Source organism: Prionailurus bengalensis, chromosome C2 (genome assembly GCF_016509475.1).
Source record: "Prionailurus bengalensis isolate Pbe53 chromosome C2, Fcat_Pben_1.1_paternal_pri, whole genome shotgun sequence".
Classification (NCBI taxonomy): Eukaryota; Metazoa; Chordata; class Mammalia; order Carnivora; family Felidae; genus Prionailurus; species Prionailurus bengalensis.
In genome coordinates this window covers 3637300-3665299 of record NC_057350.1, presented here as the reverse complement: position 1 = coordinate 3665299, position 28000 = coordinate 3637300, and the positions used below count along the sequence as shown (strand labels likewise).

The window sequence follows — 28000 nt, the reverse complement described above, 5'->3', positions numbered from 1 at the left end:
TAAAAGAAGAAAAAGAAAAGGAAAAGAAAGAGGAAGAAGAAAAAAGAGAATGAGGAGGAGGAGGAGGAGAAAAGGAGGTAAATGAGGAGAAAAAAAGAAGAAAAGAAGAAAGAGAAGTAAAGAAAATTTAAAAGTAATGAATATGTACTGGTAAGAAAGAAATAAAAATAGCATTATTCATAGACAACTATTTTTGTACATATAATATTTTTAAAATTCGAAAGATTATGAGAATTAATAAGGAAGTCAAGCCAGACATAAAATTACATATAAGTTCAATGTAAAATAATGTGAAAGCAATAATATTTTGATTTACCAGCAAGAAAGAGTATGAACATGAAATTTTGAAAAGATAATTTAGGGGCACCTGGGTGGCTCAGTCGGTTGAGCATCCAACTTTGGCCCAGGTCATGATCTCACAGCTCGTGGGTTCGAGCCCCATGTCGGGCTCTGTGCTGACTGCTTGAAGCCTGGAGCCTGCTTCAGATTCTGTGTCTCCCTCTCTCCCCCTCCCCCACTCATGCTCTGTCTTTCTCAAAAATAAATTAAAAACATTTAAAAATAAATAAAAAGATAATTTACAGTGGCATCAAAAATGATCCAATACATAAGAATTATCTAGTAAATACTGCAAGACCTCTACACAGAAAATTATGCGACAAAATTGAAAGAAATTTTTAAAAACCTGGCCTGCTATGCCAGGAAATTTGACCACTTAGATAACATTTTATCTAAGGAATTTATCTATCAAATTCCTTGAAAAACAACTTAATGAAACCAATACTAGAAGAATACTCCTGTATCCGTTAAATAAATTAAATCCATAATTTAAAACTTTCCAAGGAAATTCTAGGCCGAGATGACTTGGCCAATAAATCTTTTCAAACATTTAAGAAAGAAGTTATCCCCATCTTTAAAAAAAAAAAAAAACTCAGAGAATTGGAAAAGAGGAAATATTCCCCAACTCATTTATGAGGCCAGAATAACACTGACACCTCGAGTGACCAAGTGTCCTTGACTGCCTGGGACTGAGGGTGTTCCTTCAGTATTGTGACCAGGAAGTCTCAAGAGCATCAGAATGAGCTGATCACTCTACTGACACCAACATGGGAGAAGGAAATTATAAGAAAGGAAAACAACAGGCAAAGCTAATTCACAAACACTGATGCAAAAAAATTCTGAACAAAGTATTAACTAATGGAATCCAGCAATATACACAAAGGATAACATATTACGATCAAGGTTATATCTTAGAAACACAAGGTTGACTTAACATTCAAGAGTCAACTGTCGCAAGCTACCTCATTCACTGAATAAAGAAGGAAAACAATATAATCATTTCAATAGAAAAAGCCTTTGATAAAATTCATTATCTGTTAATAAATTTTTAAAAATACCTCAGTGAACTAGGAGTGAAAAATTCATTTAATCTGATATAAGGTACCTATCCTTTTTTTTTTTTTTAATTTTTTTTTTCAACGTTTATTTATTTTTGGGACAGAGAGAGACAGAGCATGAACGGGAGAGAGGCAGAGAGAGAGGGAGACACAGAATCGGAAACAGGCTCCAGGCTCTGAGCCATCAGCCCAGAGCCCGACACGGGGCTCGGACTCACAGACCGCGAGATCGTGACCTGGCTGAAGTCGGACGCTTAACCGACTGCGCCACCCAGGCGCCCCTAAGGTACCTATCCTAAAAGCCCCTTTTATTCAACATGGCACTGGAGGTCTTTGTCAGAACGATATATATAGCAAGGAGAGGAAATAAAGTTTACAAATATTGAAATTTTTTAATATATCATAATTTTGAAGTATACCATCATTTGAATATACCATAATTGATTGAATATACCATAATTTATGTATGCATTCACCAGATGATGGACATTTGGGTTCTTTCTCGTTTGAGTCTACTGTGAATACAGCCATCAAGGACATTCACATACAAGTCTTTGTACGGTCACAGATTTTCACTTCTCTTTGGTAGACAGTTAAGAGTAAATTTGTCATATAGCAAATGTATGTTGAACTGTATAAGAAACTGTCAGAATATTTTTCAAAATGGTTGAACAATAAATAAAAGCTCCAATTATCCCACAGCATTGTCAAAATTTAGCATTGTCGATCTTGTCAATTTTTGCTCTTCTGGTGAATGTGTTGTGGTATCACAATGTGGTTTTAATTTATATTTCCCTGATGAATAATCAAGTTAAATATCTTTTCACGTCCTTATTAGCCATTTATGTACCTTCTTTTGTTAAGTGTCCCATTTTGATCTTTTGCCCATTTTAAGTTGGATTTTTTGTTTTCTTAGTATTAATTAAAAGAATATGCATATGCACAATTATGTTACGTTCTATAAATTCCGGATACAAGCCCTTTTCAGATATATATGGTGATATTTTCTCCCAAGCTTACATTTTAATTTTCTTTATAGTGCCTTTCAAAGAGCAGACATTTTCCATTTTTTTAAAGTTCACTTATTTATTTTGAGAGAGAGAGAGAGCACGAGCAGGGGAGGGCAGGGAGAGACGGAGAGAGAATTCCAAGCTGCCTCTACTCCATCAGTGCAGAGCCCGATGCGGGGCTGGAACCCACAAAATCATGAGATCATGACCTGGGCCAAACCAAGAGTCAGTCGCTCAAACAACTGAGCCACCTAAGCACCCCAGAAGTCTTCAATTTTGATGAAACCCAACTTACCGATTTTCTTCTTTTACGACTCTTTTATGAAGCTTCGCAAACCTCAGCATAGCAAAGAGTTCTCTCCTAAGTGTTCTTTTAGAATTTTTGTAGTTTTAGCTTCTACATTTAGGTCCATCATACATTTTGAGCTAAGTTGTGTGCATCATGTGAAGTAGGCATTGTCATTCATATTTTTCCCATATCAATAGGCAGCTGTCCAGCCTCATTTGTTCAGAATATTATCCTTTCCTTTATTGAATTACTTTGGTCCTTTTGTTGAAAATTAAATGACCACATACGTGGGTCTTTCTGCAGTCTCCAAAGGCACACTATGGTGATCTAATTTTTAAGTTTATATGAAACAACAATGGGCCTAGAGGAATTAAGGCAATCTTGAAGAAAACAAAATCAGAGGAGTTAACACCATAGTAATTAAAACCAGTATAGTGTAAACACAAAAATGAACAAACCAAGGAAGAGAGTAAGAAACAGATTAATATATATTCAGCCACCTGATTTACAAGAAACATCCAGTGATTCACTGGACAATGGATGGTCCTTCAATGAAAACAGGTGTAGGGAAATAAATGAACATTTACCCCTACCTCACACCATACACAGAATGAATTCAAATGGATCAAACAGCTAAATATAAACAGGGAAAATAGTAAACTTCAAGAAAAAAACACAGGGGAATATCTTCATCAATGTTGGGTTAACAATAGGATGCAGAAAGTTCTAACTATTAAAAAAAATGCTAAATTACTTTTCATTCAAATTAGGAGATTCTGTTTCACACAAAGACACTAAGAGATTAGAAAGGCAAACCACAGCCTGGAAGAAGTCGTTACCATTAAGCACATCCAAAAAAAGACTTACTATCTCCAGAGTTTCCACAAATTGATAAGAGCCCAAGAATCCAATTTTTCAAAGGCAGAAGATTTAAGTAGGCCCTTCCCCAAAGAGGTTATTCAAATGGCCAAGAGCCTGTCTCATAGGGCTCAATGTCATTGCCATTTGGGGAAAGGTAAATTAGAACCACAGCGGGACACCACTCCACACCCCCAGATTGGCTACAACTAAGAAGACTGACAGTAGAAAGATGTTGGTGAACCGGCCCCTTAACCCACTGCTAAGAGAGCAAATAGGAACCACCGTTTGGTAAAACCTCTTCGTAGTTGCTAATGAAGTATGCACGTATCCTATGACCTAAAAACCCCAATCCTAGATGTGTACCCAGCATGAATAACATAAATCAGGCACTAAAAGGCATATACACAAGAGTGTCCACTGCAGCAAAACACCCGACAGCCACCCAAATGATACACCAACAGAGAAGTGGAGAAATAGGTTATGTTTCATTTATCGGATCGAAAAATACACAGCAATGCAGCGAACGAAGTATAGTTACAAGCAATCGCGTGGGTACGTTTCACACGCATAGTTTTGGGGGCAAAAGAGAGACCACACACAAAAGGGTATAAGCTCTACGGCTCTATTTATGTAAGACTCAAAAGTGGCCAAAGTTAATGTACACGTGAGCACAGCAGTTACCTTCTGGGAGGGAGGGAGGAAATAACTAGGAGTCGGGGGGAGGGGTGCTAGGGGGGAGGGGTGCCTCTGAGGTTCTGGGTGTGTTCCAGAGCAGATGTTGTCAACCTTGATGCTCTTGATATTTTGGGCTGGGTCCCTCTTTGCTGTGGGGTGCGCCTGCTCCGTTCCTGTCCTCTACGTGATAGATGCCAGTAGCAAACGTCCCTGCCTCCAACTGGGACCCTCAGAAGTGCCTGCAGACATTGCCAATGGTCCCCGGGGGTGGAGCCCAAATCCCCCAGGCTGAGGAGCCCCGTTTTATTGCTGGTCCTGGAGGGAGCTAGGTATGTGTGCTCACTTGCCAGGTCACTGACTTCTACATAGGATTTGTCGACTTCTCTGCACCCACATTAAACTTCAGAAGATTCTAAAATCAAAAACAGAGTCAGTGAATAATTAAAAGAACCAAAAATGTCAGAGCCCGCAGGGACAGTAGATGGCGTGTTGTTTAACATCTCGTTTGCAGGCAAGGGGGCTTGGGGTCGCCCGGGGCCCATGGCTGGTGGCCCCAGTGGGGAACTGAGTCAGGGGCTGATCCTGCGTGGGGGCTTGGCTGGACCTCCGGAACGTGAACCCCATGTGGAAATAGGGCCGGTGGACATGGCGCCCCAGCACCCTGCAGAGAGCATTCTGAAAACCAACATCTCATGCAAACAGGATATTAGCTTTTGTCAGAGAGATCAAAACGGGCTTGAGGTTTTTCTTCACACCCTCAGCCTTGCCTGCGTGTGTCTCTCTCTCTGGCTTTATCTATTCATTTCTGTCCACAGGCAGGAAGAGATGGCAGCCGGGGAGACTCAGCTCTACGCCAAGGTCTCCAACAAGCTCAAGGTCCGCGGCCCGTCCTTGCTGCTGGAGCCCCTTCTGGGAATGGGCTTCCCGGTACACACCGCGTGAGTACTGTCCTGCTGGCCGCTGGACGTGCGTTCCCGGCCCACTGACGCTTCTGCCCCACCACAGAACTGCAGGCAGCTCAGAGCACTTACTTCCTGCCCGAGGGGTGCGCTTTGCCGAGCGAGATACGCTCTCAAAATACAGCCCTTCTCTGCTTTTTATAAATGACATACTCTTTGCCCTTTGGTCAAACTGTGCTGGCTGGCTGGTGGAGGGACCCTAAAAGTTGTGAAAGTCGGAAGCCACGTGTTCCGGGGGCACCCCCATTTCTCAGGGTTTGGAGGGGCTTGGGCAGCCTCTTTGTGGTTCAGGGACCGAGACGACCCTGGGAGGCATTTCAGACTCTAGGCCGAAGGGAGCGGTGGAGGGCACCACCACCTAGGAAATATTTCTAAGTGGTGCGGGGGAACCAGTCACCCGTAGGCAAGATCTCTTCAGTGTCTGCTGGTGAAAAGAGGTGGTTAAGAAACTACCGGAACAGTGTTGATCGATCCTGCTTACCCAAGGAGGAGGTCCCCGTACAGAAAATGTTCATCGTAGGATCCACCCTGTCAGAGAGAGACAAAGTCCCCAGAAGCCATGAGCTATGGTTGGCACATGGGATACTGATTTTTCAGACTTATTCACTCCTTGGACTGGGGACCAAGGTTTCCTGAAACGTTATAACAAAGCCCTGAGCAAACTAGCTGCCATCACTTTGAAGTTTCACCCTTTTCTTTTTCTTCTTTAAAAATTTTTTTTTTAATGTTTACTTATTTTTGAGAGACAGAGCATGAGCGGGGGAGGGGCAGAGAGAGAGAGAGAGAGAGAGAGAGAGTGAGAGAGACAGAATATGAAGCAGGCTCCAGGCCCCGAGCTGCCAGCACGGAGCCCGACGCAGGGCTTGAACCCACAGACTGCAAGATCATGACCTGAGCTGGAATCGGACGCTTAACCAGCGGAGCCAGCCAGGCGCCCCAAACTTCACCCTTTTCTTTTCTAATCCAAACCAGAACTTGGTCGCTTTATGTTGATAATAAGCCGGGGGCCTTTGAAATGGGCAGCGGAGCCGTGTGCCAGGCCCCGCGCCGGGCACCTTCCCCCGGGTGCAGCCAGGGATACCGAAGCCAGAGAACACAGGCGGTGGAGGGGTGGGGCCCTATTCTTGGCACCTCTAAAGCCCACCCTTTATGATGGTCTCGAGGCTGGACTCATGCTCAGAATGCCTTGTGATTTAAACCAATGTCATCCTTGTCGGTATTCACCAAAGAGCAGCTCTGAGCAGCGTCACGTGGGTCCGCTGATCAACTCCAGCTGTCTCCAGGCTGGATTCCTGAGTGAGTTACCTTAGCCTCCTTCCATCCTGACCAAGTTGGCCCCGTTCAGTTACCCCAGTGTCTGTACGTCCTGGGTTATAATGATGAGTGGGACAGGGCTGGGCCTCAGGGACCCTGCAGGCCGGTAGAGGAGGCAAACAGACACAAGCTCATAGACGAGGCAGGGTGGCCCTATGTGGGCAGGCTGGGGGTGGGGGGGGGGCTCGGGGAAGGTTTCCTGGAGGTGGGAGCCCCCGAAGGAAAACGAGCAGGGGGGTGTGAGCAGGTCCGCGTTTTCAGAAATCACGGTGAGGCCGCACGGAGGCCTGGTCAGGGCATCCGGCTTCAAAGTCTAAGCAGTGCAGGTCCTCGTGGGGCCCCCAGCCCGGGCCCCATGTGCCACAGTGCTAGCCCTGCCTCTCCCGTGCCCCCCACCCCTAAAGAAGGGAAGGCAAGGTCTGAATGCTCCTCCCGGCCTGCTCTCCTGTAGGCTGAAGGCGCTGGCGGCCACCGGAAGGAAGACAGCAGAAGAGGCGTCAGACTGGTGAGTGCGGCTGCCTCCCCGGGTGTGCAGGGTGTTTGGCTTGAACTGCTCGGGCCTCGAGAGCTCCCCGGGGTGGGCGTGGGAGGGCCCCATACACCCTGGGCAGGCACCCTGCCCACCCAGCACCCGGGGAAAGGAATAAAGAGCCCGCATTTCAAACGGAAAACAGGGGCACCTGGGTGGCTCAGTAGATGAAGCGTCCAACTGCGGCTCAGGTCGTGATCTCACGGTTCGTGAGTCCGAAGCCCTTGTCGAGTTCTGCTGTCAGTGTAGAGCCCGCTTTGGATCCTCTGACCCCCTCTCTCTGCCCCCCTCTGCCCACTCCCTCGCTCACGTGTGTACTCTCTCCGTCTCTCTCTCAAAAATACACATTAAAAAAAGGAAAACAAAGTAGAGAGATTGAACTTGGAACAAGCCTTTCTTCACTTAAAAATCTGAGTTTATCCACATGTGACTGTCAAAGAAGGGAGAAACCCACGCGATTTGTTGAGTAAATAGGGAAGAGCTATTTCTTCCGACATAAAATACAGGCCACCACTCTCTCAGGCTCCCTCGGATGGGGAGAGAATTTACTGGTGGCCCCGAATGGCGCCTAAGGCATCGGCACGTTGCACCTTAAGGGGGCCGGGTGGTGGGGGGCGGGGTGTGGAGCTCAGGGTGCCAGGAGGTTCTGCCACAAACCGGCTACGCGACTGTGCAGGCCGCCCACTGTCGCGGGCCTCCGCTTTCTGCTCTGGTCCTCTTAACCCCCGGTCCCGCCTGAATGTGCCATGATGCCATCATTCTGTCCCGAGGCGGGAAGTCCCCTCACGCGCTGCTCTGGAAAACCACAGCGAAAATCAAACACCAAAAACCGGGTCTCACCCAGCTGCGGTGCCCGCCCGGAGCAGGATGGCAAATGAGGACAGTGGGCCTCTGAGGGGCCAGTGTGTCCTCAGCGGGGACCTCCTTCTTCCCCCAGAACCTCTAGGCCAAGGACAAAACGTGCAACCCGTCTCCCAGGCAAAGGGAAACACCCAGAAGCCTCTGGGTGAGGCTACCTCTAAAGTCAGTCGCCAAATTTGAATTTCAGATGAAACCCACGGTTTCAAGGGCCACGGTTCCTTCCCCCTGGTTACAACAGGTCAGCCAGACCACGAGTCCCACCGAGGCCCGGGGAGGCAGTGGGGTCCCCTAGGCTCAACCAGGAGTGGGCCGACCTTACCGAATCGCGGGAGCGCAAATTCAGATGCCGTTAAACACAGAGGGCAGCTTCAAGCGTCCACGCGCGGTCTCTCACGGTCCCGGTGGCAATCACAGCCGACCGCCCGGTTCCACGTCCAAGTACATGCCGTGGAAACACACAAAGGGCCTAAAAAAACACGGGCCAAGATCTTGATTACAGCGCCATGACATTTTTCAAAGAGAAACCAGTTTAAGTGTCCAGCAGCGGAACGGATGAGTGAAGTATCACCCGCGAGTGTGACGGGCACCCACAGCCCTTCGAAGGGTCACTCGGACCCACTTAACCAGATGCCTCCGTGCCAGTGTGGATAAAGCACAAAAACGGGGTCGAGGGAGAAAATGTAAACTGCAGAATAATTTAAGCAGCAGCTTGTGATTTATGCAAAACCCACACGAGTGTTATCTATGGATTTGTTACTTGGGTTTCTAGGAGGAGAAAGCAAAGTGACAATAGAGGACACGTGTGTGCAGGGGGAAGGGGGTCAGGATAAAGGGTCAGAGCGCCCCCTGTTGGTATTTGTTTTTACTCTTAAGGAGACTGTATCTGTGCGAAACTAGTGTTTCCTCGAGGGGCGGCACACTGCCCGCTAAACTTACTTTCACATCCCGGGCACGTCTCTGAGTCATTAGAAAGTTGTCAAAACTGCGGATCCTGACGAATACCTGGTAAATCCACTCCTCGTCCTTCATCTCATGTTTCCTAACCGGGACCCGTAACCGTACAATAAAATATGCGTGCAGTTTTAGGCGTACCGTCTGCTTCCTGCTTTGGAGAAATTTCTGGAAGTAGAAATGTTAATGGAATTGTAGAATCGTCGGATGAAATGGGTATTTTAAGGCTCTTGGTGCGTCCTGGCAATTTGCTCCTGTACACACAAATTTGCGCAAATTCGCTGCCCCTTTGACACCACTGGGCGTAACTTTTATCCTTTCAAAGGCATTTTGTTAGTTTGACGGAGGAGCAAAATAGCACCTTGGGGTGGTCCCCCTTCTTGTTTTTGTTGTTAGTGAGAATGAACTTGAATTTGGGGTTGTAGGTCATGTCTCCTTGTCCTTAAAGCAAGCTTCTGAATGCAAAGAAAATATGTAATAGCCACCTAAATTTCGTCTATTTTTTTTTCTGCAGTTTTAACTTTTACACTCAATTTGAAGTCTGCTACAATTAAAATGTGAACTTTTTCTGCAAACTGTTCTCAACACTAAGGGGGATGGCTGGGTCCCAAAGATCGCTTGAAGAGGTGCTGAGGTCTCCCGTCACCTTCTCTCATTTCCTTGGTCTCTGGCCTGGGAGTCAGACTAACGCGGGTCCGAGACTCGGGCGGCCCCTGAGCTGCTCCGCGGCCTGGGCCCGCTGAGTCCCGCCCGAGAGGGGCTGGGGGTGCAGCGTGGGGGCTGGACGTGCTCGGCACGGCCTGTTCCTCCGAGTTGCTGCCCTCCGTGGGGAAGGGTCCTTTCGTCCTGGCTTCGGGTGACAGCGCCGTTCTCTGTTACAGGCTACGTTGTCATCGCAACGACCCTTCTCTGGACGATCCCATCCCCCAGGAGTATGCCCTGTTCCTCTGCCCCACGGGGTCCCTGCTGGAACAACTTCAAGAGTTCTGGAGAGAGAGCAAGCGTCAGTGCACGAAGAACCGAGCTCATGAGATCTTCCCGCACATAACGCTCTGTGACTTCTTCACGGTGAGTCGGCCCCAACACGCCTTTAATGCTCATTACCAGGCCGCTGAAGCCATTTCCCTGAGATAACTAAGCGATGTTGGATACAACTGAGGGCAGCCACGTGATCTACTTCCCACGACTGTAGTATTAGCCGTCCTCTTCGTGTGGGACACCCTTTACTTTCCTCCTCAGCCTCATCCGGTCAACTCCAACGCATTCCGCAAAACCCCACTCACTTATCCCCTCCCTCTGTTAAGTCTTGCCCAGCTCCCTGGGCAGAAGGGGCTGCTGCCCTTTGTGCTCCCGTCATCTTTTGGCGTGTATCTCTCGTGGCACTGTCCATGTGGCGTGACCATGTGTCCGGTGCAGCCCTGCAGCCCCCACGAGGCTGAATCGCCACAAGGTGGACGCCTCACTCACCTCTGTGGCCTGAGACCAGCACGGTGCCCCAGAGCGGGTGTTGCGGAAATGTGTGACGGATGAACTAAAGATCGGTCGCTGCTGGCCCTTGCAAGTGCGCAACCGTTCCCTGCTTCTGTGGGGACCGGCCCTGATTTAGAATATGGCCCAACACGCAGCTTCACAGGGGTCCTGGAAAGGGGAGAAGGACCTGGGCCACTCAACAGAGAAGCAGGAGGGCATGAGAGAGAGGGAGGGGCCGACAGCCACTTCCTGTGTGGCTTCACACCAGACAAACCCGGAGAGGACACGCCCTGGCCGGCCGCCTCTGCCATCGGCAAGCTCTAAGGGGCCCACTCATTTCAGGGGTCCCGCCAGGGCCCGAGGAGCGCTCCGTGCCAGGCTCCACGGCGTGCACGGGAAGGGGGCTGCGAGCCTCCGCCGGGAATGTTTCCAGCAGATTCCCCGGGAGCCTTTGACGGTCACCCCGATTTACCAGGGGCTGAGGGGTGGGGCTCCCAAGGCACAGAACCTTCAGTGCTAAAACCAGGAAAGTCCCGGGCACACTGGGGCGCGTGGGTCACCCTACTTTGCCGGCAACGGCGTTTGTGACGGTCAAGCTGTTTTCCAGCTTGTGCTTAGGAGCTCGTCAGGGAAAGGAAGGAGCCAGAGACTGTGATGAAAATAACCATCGAATGGGCCATGCTTCATCACTCCAGCGAGGGGGCCACCTGGGCCTTTAGGTCCTCTTCCCACGTCCACGTCCAGACACACACACACACACACACACACACACACACACACACCCCTCCCTTCTCCTGCATTAGCCGCCCCACCAACCCCTAGCCCCGTCCTACGCTGCCAGGCTGGCTGAGCAGCCGTTCCGGCGAAAGAGTGACAGGGAAATGCAGCCTCTGCTTTTGACGCTGTGAAAGGAAAAAGTCCAGCCTCCACGGGCGGATGTCCATTGCGGCTCTGTTCATACACGACCCGGTGCCCCCAGACTACTGACCTGAGACCGAGAGACACGCTGTGGACAGACAGTCATTTATTCAGGGTTATACTGTCCGTGCGTCAGGCGCTTTCCCAGGACCCGCGAGGGCCACAAAGACGCAACACACAGGGACGAGTTTAGCGAGCCGCTGGTCAGGGGGGACGTGAAAATGCATCTTAAAACTACAATGCAGCTGATTCGAACAAGAATGAAAGGTGCTGTGGGAAATTTGGGGGGAGCCAGTGCCGGGAAGCACAGGGCTGGGCTAACTTCCTGCTTGGGGGGGCGGGGGAGGGTCTGCGTCTCACCGTGGTCTCACTGTGGTCTCACCGCGGTCCCACGTGGCCACGTGAGTCTTCCACATGGAGGAAGGTCTTCAAGCCCAGGAGGCACTTGGGCAGCGCTGAGCCCAGGAACCAGGAGTGGGGAAGGGCGGTGAGGGTCCGGCCGGTGCCCGCAGCCTGGCACTCAGGCTGAGCAGGGGGCCCGGAGCCGTGCATGCACCGTGGCTGCCTCCGAGTCTAGGAGAAGCCTCCAGAAGTCCGAACAGCTGAGCACAGCTGTGGGTTGAGTCAACATGACACAGAGGGACGAGAGGTAAGTCAGGGTGACAGGCGTTTCCAACCTGGACCCTTAGAGGACACTCCATTCCAAAAGGAATCTTACCTGGAATCTCTAAGAAACCGAGGCGGGGTGCAGAACAAATCCATAGCCCCAGACGCGGGGGCGAGAGAATCACGTTCCAGCACTGTGGCCACAAATAGGCTCGCGGGGCTGCCTGATCCGAATCAACTAAGCTAATAGCTGCCCTTCTGAAAAGCACATCCTTGTCTCTTCTCCCCTAGTGCGAGGACCACAAAGTGGAGTGTCTGTACGAGGCTCTAAAGAGAGCCGGGGACAGGATCCGGGGTTCCTTCCCCTTGGTCGTCCCTCTGGCTCTCCATTCTTCCATCAGCTACCTGGGCTTCTTCGTGAGCGACAGCCCTGCGGACGTCATCCGGGAATTCGCCACGACGTTCGCCATGGAAGTGGCTGTCTTGGCAGGTAGGCAGCCCTGGCCAGTTGCACACGAAGGGCGCGGTTGACAGGGACTGACTGCTCTGTGTCCGGGGCCGTGCTCTGCTCCTCAGGCGCCGCGGGCCAGCCGCGGGGGGAGCGGGCTGCGGGCTGCGGGCTGCTCCTTGCTGCCGCCGGCTGGGCTGGGCTCAGGGGACGCAGACGCCCTGGCCCAGGACTTTTCCATCGCCACCTCTCCCTTTTCAGCCAGCTCCTCCAACGTGGCCTTGCTCTGGGGCTGAACAGCTTAGCCGGAGCTAAATCTAATGAGCCAGGATGTCCTTCAGAAGGAAAGCAGACTCTGAAAGCAGAGGCCACCTTTTCTCCAAGTGGGAATACCTTTGTCTGCATCGATACGGGTTTTCAGAACACTGGGTGCGCTCCAGCTGCCTGGAAAACTGTCCCAGGAGGAGACCTCGAGTGGTCACGTGATGACGGTGGATTACAGGCTGGTTCCCACACGGGGACGTCCGAGGCTCCCCAGCTCCATGCCCGCCTTGGACAGATGCCCTCCCGGGGTCAGTGCTGTGTGTAAAACACAAGTCCTAGCTGGTTTTTGTTGATGTTTTAGGGAAGACCATAGTGTTTTCTCCATGGCCTCTCGGGGAAGGATCGTCGAGATTCACTTTGAGAATCTTTGAGCCTCCCTTTTTCCCCAACCCCTGCGCTGGTCTGGAGACAGGATCCGGCTGGGGTTCACGGGAGGGACTCTGGACTTGACCTCAGAAGAGGAGCGTCTCTCCCTCGTCTCTGGTTAGCGCTGGGCCTTCATCAAGTCACATCAGCCCCAGAAGTCGCTCTTTCTCTGCAAATCGGCGAGGACTCTGGCCCTTCAAACAACGCAGCCTGTTTCTGTGGAGTTCCCCCTCGGTCCTGACACACAGAAAAAGTACAGTGTTGTGGTGACTCCCGGCACCCTGGTGGAGAGACGCCACCCTACCCCTCCACAGGTGTCGAGGCCCCTTCTGATCTGGCCACGCCAGGAGGTCACTGAATCCCGGATTTCCACTTGGAGGCTGGCCTCTGGGCTCCGGGGTCCTATTTGCTGGACGATTAGCAGCTTACCCCATGGCTTTGTTGATTGGCGTCCTTTATAGAAACAAGAGTCAGGTGACGGCTCTTTAGTCTCCTTGTGGCCAAAAGGACAAGGTGGTCTCGTCCTGCCCTGCCCCGTCAGCCCCTTGCCTCAAGGCACACCGGGCACCTCCCTTATGCACTGCATCCCCCAGTTGGGTCTCACTGGCCCCATTTTAAAAATGAAGAGACCGAAGCCGGTGAAGGGGAACATTCCTGTTCGAGGTCATTGGCGCGGGGGAATCGTGTCCCCTGAAATTCCTGTCCACCCTGAACCTTAGAAACAGGCTTTATTTGGAAACAGGGGCTCTGCAGACACAATTAGTTAAAATGAAGCCAGACTGGCAGCCAGACTGGAGGGTGGGGTCTAAATTCAGCGACTGGTGGTCCCATGAGAGAGGAGAGAACACAGAGACACAGGGGTGGAGGCCATGGGGAGGACACAGGGACGCAAGGATGCGGCCACACGCCAGGGACCACCCGGAGCCCCAGGAGCTGGGCGCAGCAGGGAGGGGCCTCCCCAGAGCCTTCAGAGGGGACGCAGCCCTGCGGACGCCTACAGACTTCTGGCCTCCAGACTGCGAGAGAGCACCTTTGTGTGGTTTTAAGCTCCCCAGTTTGTGGCCATTTGTGACCACAGCCCCCGGAAAGCAATAGGGTCCCCTAAGCGGGGGTCAGAGCAAGAACCTTAGTCCAGCTCGGTCTTGCTCGGCCCCACCCGGGTTCAGGCTGACCAGCCCTGGGCTCCGCCAGGGAGGCTCCGACCCCACGGCTCTCACCCTGCCCTCCACGCCTGTGCCCTGGCCTGACCCCAAAGGACTGGGAGGGGCCGGCCAGCTTCAGTGTGTCCCCATCAGGGCATCTGTGTCTGGCCCCAGAGACACGCCCCCAGAGGCAGGGGCTGGGGAGAGCGGACAAGACAAGGGCCCACGCAGAAGCCACGTGTGGTTCACAGATGACAACCAGCATGGATCTTTCCCGGGCCACACTGACTCACGTGGCCAGGTGGTCCTCCGCCCACGGCCGAAACACCCAAGAAAAGAATGTCCCCGCCACCCACACGTGCTCTCAATTTATGCTTCTCGCCTCGGCGGTTTCTTGTTTGCCACTGATGTCTCATGTAGCGGATGGGAGACATCACTGGGCCACCAGGTCTGGGCCCAGGAAGCAAGTGCAACATCCGGGCCACGTTCCAGGGGAGAACGGGGCCTGTCTGTTGGTATGTGTTGCCCGGGGGAGAGGTGGCCGGTAACCAGTAGTTACGAAAAGACTCCCGGAGATGTGAATCAAGAGACGGGTTTCAGCGCCACCCCAGCAGGTGGCCCTCACCATCCTCAGGCTGCTGCTGTGCAAACGCAGCTCTTCCCAAGGTTGCCCCACCAGGAGAGGAGGGTGGCTCTAAAGCCAGGCCTACGTGACACCAAAGTCCGAGTTCCCGTCGGTCACTGCCTCCCCCAAACACAAACTACTTTGTGGCCCAGAGGCCGTCAGATCCTGGCTGACCTCAGGGCCCTGGAATGAGGACCAGGAGGGCAGGACCCACCAGGGCAGAGGCCTCCCAAAGACACCAGGGACCGACCACTCCGAGGGCTCCCTGCTTCGCCAAAGTGAGAGAAGCCGTCATGCTTGACACAGTTGGGTTCCCTGTGGCATTTTCTTCCCGAGATTCTGCAGCAGAACCAAAACCATCGGCCCAGAGTTCAAGGTTACGAGTCCAGGCAGCTGGGTAGTGTGTGCGCCCCGGAAAATGAACGGAGAAGCTGTGACTACATCCACTTTGATCAGAGGTTCGGGCCACTGGCTTGCAAACTGATAGGCTCCAAACACCCGGACCCGTATCTCCACCCCTCCTCCTTCCTCCTCCTTATAGGATTTGCAATACCCAGCTATGTCCTCTATAAGCTGAACTCTGGGGGGTGCCTGGGGGGCTCAGTCGGTTGAACGTCTGACTTCAGCTCAGGTCATGATCTCACGGTTCATGGGTTCAAGCCCCGCGTCGGTCTCTGTGCTCACAGCTTGGAGCCTGGAGCCTGCTTCGGATTCTGTGTCTGCCTCTCTCTCTGCCCCTCCCCTGCTCATGCTCGCTTGCTCTCTCTCTCTCTCAAAAATGAATAGACGTTACAAAATTTTTTAAGCTGAACTCTGTGAAATGGCACAATCTGGGGGGAAGGAGGGGGCAGAGGCAGGAGGCACCAGGCAGACAGGCTTCGCATACCAGCCCTGGGCACGTAGCCGTCGTGGATGCGTAGCCACCCCACACACACGCAGCGCCCACGGTGGGGGTAAAAGCGCCCACCATCCTCGTGTTGACCTGGTTTTGCAGACTGCACCGTGAAGCCCTGCGCCAAGCAGCTGCACCTGACCCTGGCCCACAAGTTCTACCCCCACCACCAGAGGACGCTGGAGCAGCTGGCCAGAGCCATCCACCCAGGCCACAGCTGCCAGTGGACCGCCGTGCTGTACTCCCGAGACATGCGCTTCGTGCACTACCAGGTGAGCGAACCCAGGCCGGGAGCCTCGGCCGGAGTGGCCCTGGCCAGGCGGTTGAACTGGACACTCCCCAGGGGAGCCAATGGCGGCCCACCAGGAGATAGAGCACTTACCCCCAGGAGCCCTCCTCCTCTGGAGGTATTTCAGGGAAAGGAAGCCCTTCTACTATTTTTTTTACATCATTCCTATTTCTGTGCAAATTTAGAACTAGTATTCTTTTATGTATGACTGGCAGACACAAAAAAGTTTGAAAAAAAACACCAGTACCATTTCTGGCAATAAAAAGTGGACTATTGCAAAAATTTATGAGTACATGGTGTTGCTTATTAATTTGCTTAAATGACGATTTCAGTGAAACCTCACGCAAGACTTCCTCCCCCGAGATGGATGGTTTAGATGGAAAGCTTGCAGTGCTCCTTTCAGACCCGTGGAAGTAGCATGGATGAATCCACCGTGTTCCGTGTTGTATGAAAGGCTATAAATAACCTTACGCCAAGGGAGGTGGATGTGAATGTCTAATTCTGCTCTAAGATCTTTCATATTAGAAATAAGTAGTAATAAGAGATGATAGACATAGGTAGATAGATAGATGAATAGATAATTGATAGATGTGGATAGATAGATGATAGATTAGACAGGTAGATAAGATAAATGATAGATAGATAGATGAATAGACAATAGATACGAATAAATAAGTAGATTAGAGAGATAGGTAGATATGGATACATACGTAGAAAGATTAGATAGATAAGATAAATGGATGGATGGATGGATAGATACATAGATACATAGATAGATACATAGACAGATGATAGATAGATGATAGGTAAATACCAGAATTCATTTCCAAACCTATCCAAAGAATTCTGTGCCATAGTCTGTCATCGGCTACTATCTGTCACCCGACACAAGCCTGGACAGGCCCTGGAGTCGTAGAGCACAACCGGGGAGCCTGGGGGCAAAGGGCAGATGTCATCTCTCTCATGCTGCCATCTTTCCCAGCCCAAGTTTGAGACATGAAAATGCTCACGTCTTTTCCAGACCCTCAGGGCCCTATTTCAGTACAAACCCCAGAACGAGGACGAGCTGACACTAAGCCCGGGCGACTACATCTTCGTGGACCCCACCCAGCAGGAGGAAACCAGCGAGGGCTGGGTGATTGGGACCTCCCAGCGGACCGGCTGCCGGGGCTTCCTGCCCGAGAACTACACAGAGCAAGCCAATGAGTCTGACACTTGGGTCAAGCACAGGTGAGTACTGCCTCTAGCGGCAGCCCAAACGTCTTCTCTCTGATTAACAGCCAAGAACGTCCCTCGGAAAACAGTGGTTGCCGTGTGCTTGTAGACCATTCCATCACTGGAAAGAAAATTGCCTTCTCCATGCTGGTGACATTATCCCTGCAGGTATACGGTAAATATCTTGGCCAATCCATGGTTTTCTGCAAATAATGCTCAGAAAGCATGAATTGCTCTATGTGGCTTCTGAGATCGTAATCCCAAAACGACTGTAAAAACTTCCGTATTATGGACCCGACAGATTATATCAGAGAGCCTGAGCTTGGCTTTACCTAGCCTTCGGCTCAGTGTGTCAATTGTCAAGTCCGAAGGTCCATTACCAGTTTTCTACTGCTCTGTAGCAGATGACCATGAACTCCCCAGCTAAAGCAGCACACGTTTATTACCTCATACTTTTCCTGCAGCAGGCATCCGGGCACGGCTTAGCTCGGGGTCTCTCGAGGCCACATTCAGGTTTCGGCCGGAGCTGGGGATTTACCTGAAGCCCAGGGTCCTCCCCCAAGCTCACGTGGTGTTGGCAGAACGCATCTCCCAGAAGCCTTGGGGCTCCTGGTGGCTTCTTCATGTTCAGCTGTAGAATCTCTTCATTTTAGCACTTTTAGCCTCGTCTGGAGAGGCTGGGGTTGCTCAGAGTCATTAGGTACCGGTTCCTTTTGTCCCATTTACTTCCCTCCATTAATCTCTTTCCTCACATGTGTTACTGTGAGCAACAAAAGGAAACCGGTGCTTGGAAATATTCTTAGCGACGCGACCAACTTCACTCAACTTGCTGCCACTACATGGTAGGGATCCCCCTTCCTCCAGTTTCCTGGAACGTGTGACTCTCACCAGCATCCATAAGACCACGAAGAGTCTGTCCAAAGTAATTTTTTTAGCGTGTGTCTCAAAATTCTCCCCACCTCCACCCACGGCTCAATCCCAGAGCTGCTCCCATATTTTAGGTATTTGTCACAGCAGCACCCCACGCTTAATACCAAGTTGAGGAGCAGTTAAGGTTTAGCCAGAGAAGCAGTAATTTATATACATATCCACACATACAATAGAAATGCACTTATAAAATGTAGAACATTTTGTATTTAATATACAAAAACTTATCTATTAATAATGTAATAATTTCTATTTACATCATATTATTTATATTATAATGTATGGCCATGTTACACACCACACACATACACACACATTTAAGGAATTGCCGTGTGTGACTGTTGGGGCTAGCTAAGCAAGGACAGGCAGGCAAGAAGGGAGGGAGGGGACCACAAACGTTGGAAGCCATGACTCCTGGAAGCACTTGTCTGCCTCTGACAATCGGGGAGGAAGCCCCCCAGGCAGGTGGGAGAATGGTTGCAGGCACAGCTGCTATTTGGAATCACTGAGCTCCAGGAAGCCCTGAGCCTTTTTTAAAGACCTTCCAATGAAAGAAGTCAGGCTCCCCTCCCCCCCCCCCAGGATAATCTCCCTTTTCATTAATTTAAAGTCTGCCAACCGGGACTTTAATAGCATCTGCAAAATCTCTGCACAGCAGCACCCAGCTTAGTGTTTGGTTGGCTAACCAGGAAAAGGTGTGTGTATGCTTCCCACCACGACCTAAACTTCCCCTAAAAGAGACCGTTAAATCATGAAACAATGTATTAGTGAAATAAATTAGGATATATCCGTATAAAACAATACTTGCAGTCTTTAAAAAGGGTCACAAGAAAGTATTTTACGTGCTGATATGGAAAAATCCAAGATAGGTTGCAGAACGCGGTGTATATTACAGAGCTATTTGTGGGGAAGGGTAAAGTAAAAAACCATTGTCTGTACATATATGTGCTTAATATGGATTTATATGCATGCCTGTGCCTAAACATTGCCCGGAAAAGAGAATCTCTAGAAACTTCCCACAGTGGTCCCCTGGGAGTTGGGAAAGGGGCTGGGGAAGAGAAAAGGACTTGGGGAAGGGACTTCACTCTCTACCATCCATGATTTGTAAGTATTTGAACCATATATATATATATATATATATATATATATATATATGTGTTACTTATTCAAAATATAAATTCATCCATTTTAAATTTGAAGAAAAGAATATAAGGACATGGGGTCAAAGAGACAATAAAGGGGGAGAAGTCAGACAAATCCAGGGCTAGGTTGCAGCCGGCATGCATGCTGTGAGATCCCTTCCCACACCTGATGCAAAAGGGACACAGCTTCCACAGAATGGTCACGGCCAACCAAGATGCGGTAGACCAGTTGTCTGCGAGAAACACCACCGTGTGAGGGCAGACACGGCCATGGGTCCTGTGGGCTACCACAAAGTCATGGGCCATTGGTGCCACAAGGGACTGCAGAGATAATCCAATAGGGCCTCCTGTCCTGGAGAGTCGAGGACACTCTGGCCCAGGGAGGTGGGGAGGCTGGATGATGTCACACAATTAAGGAAGAACTTGTTTCCCTTGAGAACCAACTCCATCCACCATCCAGTCTAATGAACTGTTTAAGAAATCAGGAGATACTGGTTATACCCTAACTGACCGTCGAAGTTCCAGGAAGGGTGAGGCAGGTCCTTCACTCTCTGCTCAGGATGTGAGAGCTTCACTGCCACCAGGAAGTTGGCAAACTGAGATATTTCTAGAACTACATGGCGAAGATTCTGTAGAAGATGAGTTTTTGGCTCCTACATTTTTGCTTCACAATTAATCCTCCAGCCACCTGTGGCCAACGTAACCATTCTGGACTTTACCCCTGACATTTCTGGGACTATTCTTCCTAAAGACACGTTTCCCTTATGAATTAATAAATACTAAGGACAATCGAAACAAAAAGAGAGAAAAATAAGTCATAGTAGGCTCGGCGATGGGGTGTCTGACTGGCCATGTTTTGGAAGCACCCCCATCCCCTCTGGGAGCTTTCAGGACTCCCACTTGGCATGTGCAACCACTGGCCTTACAGTGCCCGAGGACAGATGTGCACGTGCACCGGGAGCAGCCCCTACCTGCCAGAGGAGACACCCTTCTCGGTATGAGGTTGCATAGGTATGTTCTACCTATGCACATCTAGGTGTGTTCATTGCTTGGCGATTGAAACATCAGTCACCCATCATCAATACAATGCCAGCCTTTTCGAAATGGTCCCAGGCGTCTTTGGATTCACTGGGCAACAAAATCGCCCCCCAAAAATCTGTCCACGGCCTTGAAGAAGGAGATCAGAGGGGACCAGCATAATACGATGAGGGAATGTCTTCCTGGTTCAGAGTGGTTTTCAATGCTCTACGTAAAAGAATGGATATAGCATAATCTAGAACAAACAGCAGAGAGGTTTTGAAGGTTAGAGCTCAGAGAACAGTTTGTCCTCTGGGCAGGGTGAGAAGATTTTCAAAACTAAAGCCACACCTGTCCAGTAATTTCCAAAGCCACAGAGCGAGTCGGTGGCAAGTATCTCAGATGTAATAAAGGCACTGTCATGGGCTGAATCGTCTGCCCCAAATTTCTATGTTGAAGTCCTGGCCCCCAGCACCCCAGAACGTGACTATAGAGACGGGATCTTCACAGAGGTGATTAGGGTAGAATGAGGTCCCTAAGGTTGTCCTGACCCAATCTGACCAGTGTCCCTGTGAGAAGAGGGGATGAAGACACAGACACATGCAGAGGAACAACTGTATGAGGACACGGTGAGGACAGCATCCACACCTCCAAGACAAAGGCCTCAGGAAGAGCCAGCCCCGCCCACACCTGGATCTTGGACCTTGAACTCCAGCCCTGAGACAGTAAATGTCTGTGGTTGCAGCCACCTGGTCTGTGGCGCCTTGTTATAGCTGTCCCAGGAATCTACTATGAGGATGTGGTCCACACAACCCCACAGACTGCAGTTACGCCCTTTTTAAAAGCCACGGTGAATTTAAACCCATCTATTTTCATGGTGTAAGTTGGCCATTAAGTAGTTCTCTTAAGTTCAAGAGAAAATCCGAACTATTTAAATGTTCAGTTATTTCCTTTCTCCTCTCGTTGTAATCTTGATTATATTTCCTTTGTTGGGGGGCCCGGGTGGCTCAGTCGGTTAAGCGTCTGACTCTTGACCTCAGCTCAAGTCTTGAACTCAGGGTCGTGAGTTCAAGTCCCACGTTGGGCTCTGCCCTGGGTGTGAAGGCTACTCTGAAAAAAAAACTTGCGTTTGACAGACAGGCAAAAAACAATTTGGTTTTCTCTCTGACTGTAGACTTCACAGATGTTATTTATAGATAAGGAGGCTTCGCTGTCTGTGAGGTAGAAGAACACTAGCAGGATGTGCCATTCCCTCCCCCCCTACCCCCGCCCCGGAAGAGGAAACCACGACGTTTCCTTTGTCAGTAGGAGACTGCGAATGGGGCCTCTGCTACGGGAGGAGGGAAGAATGTCAGCGGTCTGGACGTGGATTCCAGTGTTCTTGGTCCACTTATGGCCAACAAAAGCCCGCACCTCTCAGGAGCTGGCCACCGACACTGTGACAATACATGAGCAGAAGAAATCCATGTGACCTGGATCCCGCCAGTGGGAGTTTCCAGCACAAGGCAGGGCAACAACCCGAAAACAGAAGGTACAACTTGCAGACATTTTGAGAAGTGCACTCGCCAAATCAAAATGCCACGCAGGCACGAATGGTCCAGGGCACGAGGCGGTGTGTGTGGGGGGCCGGTGGCCAGAGCCTGGGGTGCAGGGGGCATGCTCCCGGGGAGCCCCAGAATCTGACCCTGGTCAGGTCTCAGCATGAACTTGTGGGGGCTAGCGGTGACTGCGGGCGAATCGGGGACATGACGTCTGTATGGGAGAAATACAGACGTTCACACACGGGCCGAGGAAGTACAAACACACCACGTTCATGACTGAGGAAGAAGAATCGTGAATGTATCGATTCCTCTCGGATTCACTTCCAGGTTTAATGAAATTGCAGGAAAAGATCCCAACGGAATCATTTGCTGGAACTCTACCGAATGGTTGAAAAGTTTATCTGGAAGAATGTATGGGAGAAGAGCTGAGAAAACTTTGAAAAATAAAAATGAGAAGAGATAGTTACTCTAGGATGTTAAAAACCTATTATAAACTGACGATATAGTCCTGGATTGAGGGAAAGAGAAAAACAGATCAGTGGCACAAAACAGATACCAGAACGGGGAACCTGGCCCATCAGGAAGTTTACAACCTGCTCGACACATCAGAAGCAGAGGAAGAAACGGGCATAAAACGAACAGTATTTTATGTGGCCTCACCTCATACACAGAACTCCATTCCCGACAAAGATGAGAATTGAACGGAAGCAGAAAATCATGTCAGGTAGAATGCACTTTAAATGAATGTATTTCTGATTTCTACACTGAGGGGAGCTTTGAAAGCATACAAGTAGTGGAAGGAGTCTTTTTTGTGTGTTTATTTTTGAGAGAGCACAAGCAGGGGAGGGGCAGAGAGAGAGGGAGACCCAGAATCCAAAGCAGGCTCCAGGCTCCGAGCCGGCAGCACAGAGCCCAATGCAGGGCTCGAACTCACGAACAGTGAGATCAGTCTGACGCTTAACTGACGGAGCCACCCAGGCGCCCCCAGAAGGAGTCTTAATCAGAGACCTAGCAGATCGGTCTTTAACACTGACTGTTAAAGGCTTAGAATTTAAGGGTTTGGGGTGTTAAGAAGAATGAAGTACACTACAGTCGGAAGGTCAGGAGGAGAGCAATGCTCTTTGGAGCACAGGAATGAGGACGATGAGCCCTGATAGGTCGTCCCCGTGAGCACATCACCTCCCCTTCTCTCCCTCCGTGACCACACCGGCTGCGACCCGGGTGTCCGCCCTCTGGGTGATTCGTTTCTGACGTTTTCGTTTCACCAAGAGGTCACCTACCGTATTCTTCACTCTTGGCCACAGTGACAGGTGAACAGTCAGAAGAGAGGCCACCAGCTCTGGCCACCAGGCCACCCGCCCACCTGCAGCCTGGGCCCACGTGCCCTTCTCCCCCATCAGACCACACCGGGCTTTTGGAACTCCTGCCCAGGGGCCCACGGCGCCCCACACCCCGTGCCCCCAGGCATCGCATGCCCTCCGAGGGCTCCGCTCCAGCATCTGCCCTTCCCAAGACTCTCCCCCCCGTCATTCCCGCCAGCAAACAAACACGCCGCTATCCTTAAAAACAAACTCAAGCACAAGCCCTTTTTTCTTGTTTCCCTTTCTAGCTACTGCTCCTCTTCTCCACTCAGATTGTAGGTTTTTTAAACTAAATTAATTAATTAATTTCATCATAAGTATACTCTTTGATCCCCATCATCTATTAACCCATCCCCCACCCACCTCCCCTCTAGTGACCATCAGTTTGCTCTCTGCAGTTGAGTCTGTTTCTTGATTTGTCTCTCTCTCTCTCTCTCTCTCTTTTTTCCCCCTTTGCTCATTTGTTTCGTTTCCCAAATTCCACATGAGTGAGGTCATACGATATTTGGCTTTCTCTGACTGATTGATTTCACTCAGCATAATACCCTCCAGCTCCATCCACGCTGTTGCAAATGGCAAAATTTCATTCTTTTTGATGGCTGAGTAATACTCCATTGTATCTATATACCACATCTTCTTTATCCATTCATCAGCTGGTGGACACTTGGGGTCTCTCCGTAATTTGGCTATTGTAGATAATGCTGCTATAAACATAGGGGTGCACATATCCCTTTGAATTCGTGTTTTGTGTTTGGGGGGTAAATACCCAGTAACACAATTACTGGATCGATGGGTAATTCTATTTTTAACTTTCCGAAGAACTTCCGTACTGTTCTCCAGAGCGACTGCACCAGTTTGCATTCCCACCAGCAGTGAAAGAGGGTTCCCCTTTCTCCACATCCTCGCCAACACCTGCTGTTTCTTGGGTTGTTAATTTTAGCCAGTCTGACAGGTGTGAGGTGATAGCCCACTGTGGTTTTGATTTGCATTTGCCTGATGATGAGTGATGATGAGCATCTTTTCATGTGTCTGTTGGCCGCCTGAACGTCTTCTTTGGAGACATGTCTGTTCGTGTCTTCTGCCCATTTTTAGTTGGATTATTTGGTTGTTGACTATAGATTATTTTTATATTTATTTTTTTTAAGTTTGTTACTTTTATTTTGAGAGAGAGAGAGAACATGCACACAGGAGGGGCAAAGAGAGAAAGAGAGAGACAGAATCCCATGCAGACTCCACACTGTCAGCACAGAGCCCGACACAGGTCTTGAGCTCACAAACCATGAGATCGTGACCTGAGCCGAAATCAAGTCAGAGGCTCAACTGACTAAGCCACCCAGGTGCCCCGACTGTAGATTATTTCAACATAGAATTTATAAACACGATTTCTCCTTTGATAAAATGAATTTCCCATAGGGAACTTGGCCAGTTTCTTGCTCGTGGAGCAGGTAGATGACCTTCTCTGTCCTCCTCTGGCCACTCTCCCTGTTCCTTCCAGACACACTCACTTGGGGCACCTGCAAGGCCCCTCTCATGTTGAGGAGCTCACCCCACTCTATTTAGCTGTAACTTTTCCCCCTCCGTCCTTCCCAGGCCACCTGGAGGCGTGCCCACCTCACAGCATCTCTCTTGGTTGGTCGGACAAGTAGCGATTTCTTCCCTGCGTCCCACCCCTTTCCTCCGTGTTTCCCTAGATCTTAATGTGTCTCTTCACTGCTTATTCATTCTTATATCCCAACCACACCTATCTTCCCACTGTTGGCTATTTCAGAAGGTGAATCTACGAGGACCTGGTACTGGGTTGCCTGGACCACCCTACCGCACAACAGACCCGGGGGCGGAAACCACCCGCATCTATTCTGTCAGGGTCACAGGCTGCAAGTCCAGGATCAGGGTGTCGGCAGGCCTGGTTCCTCCAGAGGCCCCTCTCTTTGGTGTGTAGACGGCCACCTTCCCGGTGCTTCTTCATGGTCTTTCCTCTGTGCCAGTATCCGTGTGTTTGTACCTCCTGGTCTCTTCTTATAATGTAGAATCGGGCCACACTGCTGACCACATTTTACCGTAATTACCTCTTTACCGTAATTACCTATTGGAAAAGACCCCGTTTCCAATAAAGTCATGCTCTGAGGTACTGGGGGTCAGGACTCCAAATGTCAAGGAGACGCGGCTCAGCCCATAACCGGTGGCAACAGTCATGACGGACAACCAGGATTTACTCGAGATTTGTTATGCGCTGAGCACTGAGCTCCTTGAACACGCCATTGTGTTGTGTCCTCGACAATGACCTTACCTGCCCATCTTGTCGTGAGCATTCCCACACACACGCGTGACCAGATGCAGGCAGGTCGCTTCCCAATGCTTTCATGACAAGAGCACCCTCGTTTCTTCCTCCACAGGACGTACACCTTCAGCCTGGCCATGGACCTGGTCTCCAGAAAGGATGGGGAAGCCAGCAGCAGGCGAAACGGAGAACCGCACCCTCCACAGACGCCGAGGGACGTTAGCAGCATCCAGGCTTTACAGGTGACAGAATTCCCTGCTTTACAAGGTGAACGAAGGGAAACCACACTTTATGTCAACTGCCTGGGAGACTCAGGCCCTCGGGTATGGCTACAGACCCGGGGGGGCAGAGGGATGGACGCCCCATAGCTGTGAGCCGGCCTGCGAGCCCCTCACGGCAGCCTGCTGGGCATTGCAAGAACACAAAGCACGTGTCTGTCGTTCTGTCAGTAATGATGCCAGGACATAAGGCAGGGAAAACGCAGGGACACAGCCCTACCCAGAATCCCGGACTCTAATACCAATGATCTCATCAGCAAGTTGTGTGGCCCTGAAGCAGCGACCTCCCCCAGAGCCCCAAAAGTTGGATGTTCTGAGCTTTCAAGTCTGCACTGGGAGAGAGGATGCTGGTGCTCGGTAATCGTGAGGGCCAGAGGCCGCAGGGCCAGGCGTTGGGGCACAGCAAGGGCACGGAGGCCCTGCCACCCGCAAGGCGTACGTGCATGGGTGAAGGCTGCCCGCAGGACCTCCTCGGGGCAGGCAGCCCCTCCTCCAAAGCACACAAGTGACATGGTGTCCCCGACGCCGTCAGGGCGGTGGGCAGGCTGGCCCTCTGGTTCCTTTCCCAGGAAGCCCCAGGGGGCAGGCCAGCACGTGCAACCAGCCCTTGACCACTTCCTGCTTCAGTGGGGGTGCCTCTCTGACCCGAGGAGTCTCCAAAGTGGTCCCTCCACGCCCCGCCTCCTGTGCCCCCACACTGCGCTAGGACTTCATCCCGGCCACCTCCAGCCAGCATGGGATATGTCAGCCCTCATGTTACAGATGGGAAGACTGAGGCTTACGGACGGGAGGAAGCTTGCGGGGGCCACTCAGGCACGTAAGCGCCCCTGAACTTGGGTGTTTTGGAGGATTACGGGAAACAAGGTGCCCGCCGCAGGCCAGGCCCTCAGTGCTGAGAGTCTGTTCCTGCGCAGAGAGCAGGCCTGTGCTGTCTGGCTCGTCCCTGTGTCCTCAGCACCTGGCTCGGGGCCTGGTTTGTAAGTCTCGTTGGATGAATCACCGAACGACCAAATGAAGACCTTCATCGGGACTCTTGATCGAATCACCCTAAATCCAAACTCGCCCTCCTTCCCCAAGAAACCACCAGCCCCTCAGAGGCTGCCTCCAGGCTGAGGTGGGCTTGGTCCAGACGAGAGCTGAGCACAGGACACTGGGCACTGGGGAGGCCACAGATCGTCCCCTGTAGATGGATCTCCAGTTCCAGAGCGGCCCCGGGCAGAGCGGCCGCTGGCTGGGAGCCAGAAACAGACAAAACTGGGGCTCCTTTACCCAGACTGCCCAGACTCCGGAAGGCACAGTGGAGGCGGGACTTGGCCCCCTTGGTGGGCTGCAGGGGGGAGGGCATGGACTGGGGTGGGGCTCCCTGAGGCCATGCCCCCCTTTCCAGATGGAAGGCGGGAGAAACTGAAACGGGAGGGTCGGCCCACAGATTGGCCTGTGTCTGAACTTGCCGCGGCTCTAAATGGGCGAAAGCCTGACAGACGTCTCCCTGCAAGCCGAATGCTCCTCACCTGGTCTGAGGTCCCCCCTCCACATGGTAAGGAGAGAATACAGTGGCATCAGCTTTGGTGAATGGACGTCAGTAGGCTGAAGAATGGCCCCAAAGATATGGGGAGCTAATCCCTGGAACCTGCAAATGGTCTCTTATAAGGAGGAAGCGTCTTTGCGTATGGGGCTGAGCTAAGGGTCTTGATGGGGAGTGTCCTGGGGGGGCCTAAATCTAATCGCAGCAGCCACTAGGAGGGGGAGAAACAGGGGATCTGACCCACAGGGAAGAAAAGAGCACACAGATACACAGAGGAGGAGGCTGTGTTGAGTATCGGGACAGAGACTGAAGTGTCTCAGCCAAATCCAGGGATTGCTGGGGCCCCGGAGCTGAGAAAGCCAGGAAGGATCACCCCCTAGAGCCTCAGAGGGAGCACAGCTCTGCTGATACGGTGACTTCGGAATTCTAGCTTCCAGACTCTGAAGGAACACATGTCTTTTGCTCTCAGCCTCCAGGCGGTGATGTGTTGTTACAGCAGCAACACTTAACCTCCACCTGGGGACCTCGTGTCTAAAGAGGCGACACGGCCCTGGTATCCCCTGGACCCCCAAAGCAAGGTCATTCCACTCCCCGTGGACCCTGCACTTTTTCTTGATACGCCTGTTGCAAAGCTCTGCATTTCAAATTTCAAATGCTCCAAATTAAAAAACCCAGGGAAGAAGATGCTCCAAACTCAAAACCCCAGCCCAAAGCGATCAACAGTACTTGGAGACTCAGTAAGCAGACTAAGGCTGGGAGCCCTGTGTGTCCTGCAATCTGCCTGCAGACA

At 51.0% G+C, this 28000-nt stretch overlaps 1 protein-coding gene across 3 annotated transcripts in view; it reads left to right on the top strand.

Moving 5' to 3' along the window:
- Positions 1 to 4958: 4958 nt before the first annotated feature.
- UBASH3A (ubiquitin associated and SH3 domain containing A) overlaps positions 4959 to 28000 on the top strand; it is a 40487-nt gene continuing 17445 nt past the window's right edge. For 2 of the 3 annotated variants that reach the window (XM_043593537.1, XM_043593536.1), the window contains exons 1-7: positions 4959 to 5170; positions 6957 to 7010; positions 9728 to 9914; positions 12132 to 12330; positions 15740 to 15909; positions 16948 to 17156; positions 25523 to 25649. In XM_043593537.1, coding sequence (XP_043449472.1) covers positions 5058 to 5170; positions 6957 to 7010; positions 9728 to 9914; positions 12132 to 12330; positions 15740 to 15909; positions 16948 to 17156; positions 25523 to 25649 — 1059 coding nt within the window. In that variant the 5' untranslated portion in view covers positions 4959 to 5057. The remainder of the gene's footprint in view (positions 5171 to 6956; positions 7011 to 9727; positions 9915 to 12131; positions 12331 to 15739; positions 15910 to 16947; positions 17157 to 25522; positions 25650 to 28000) is intronic. The other variant, XM_043593539.1, reaches the window with a different exon arrangement.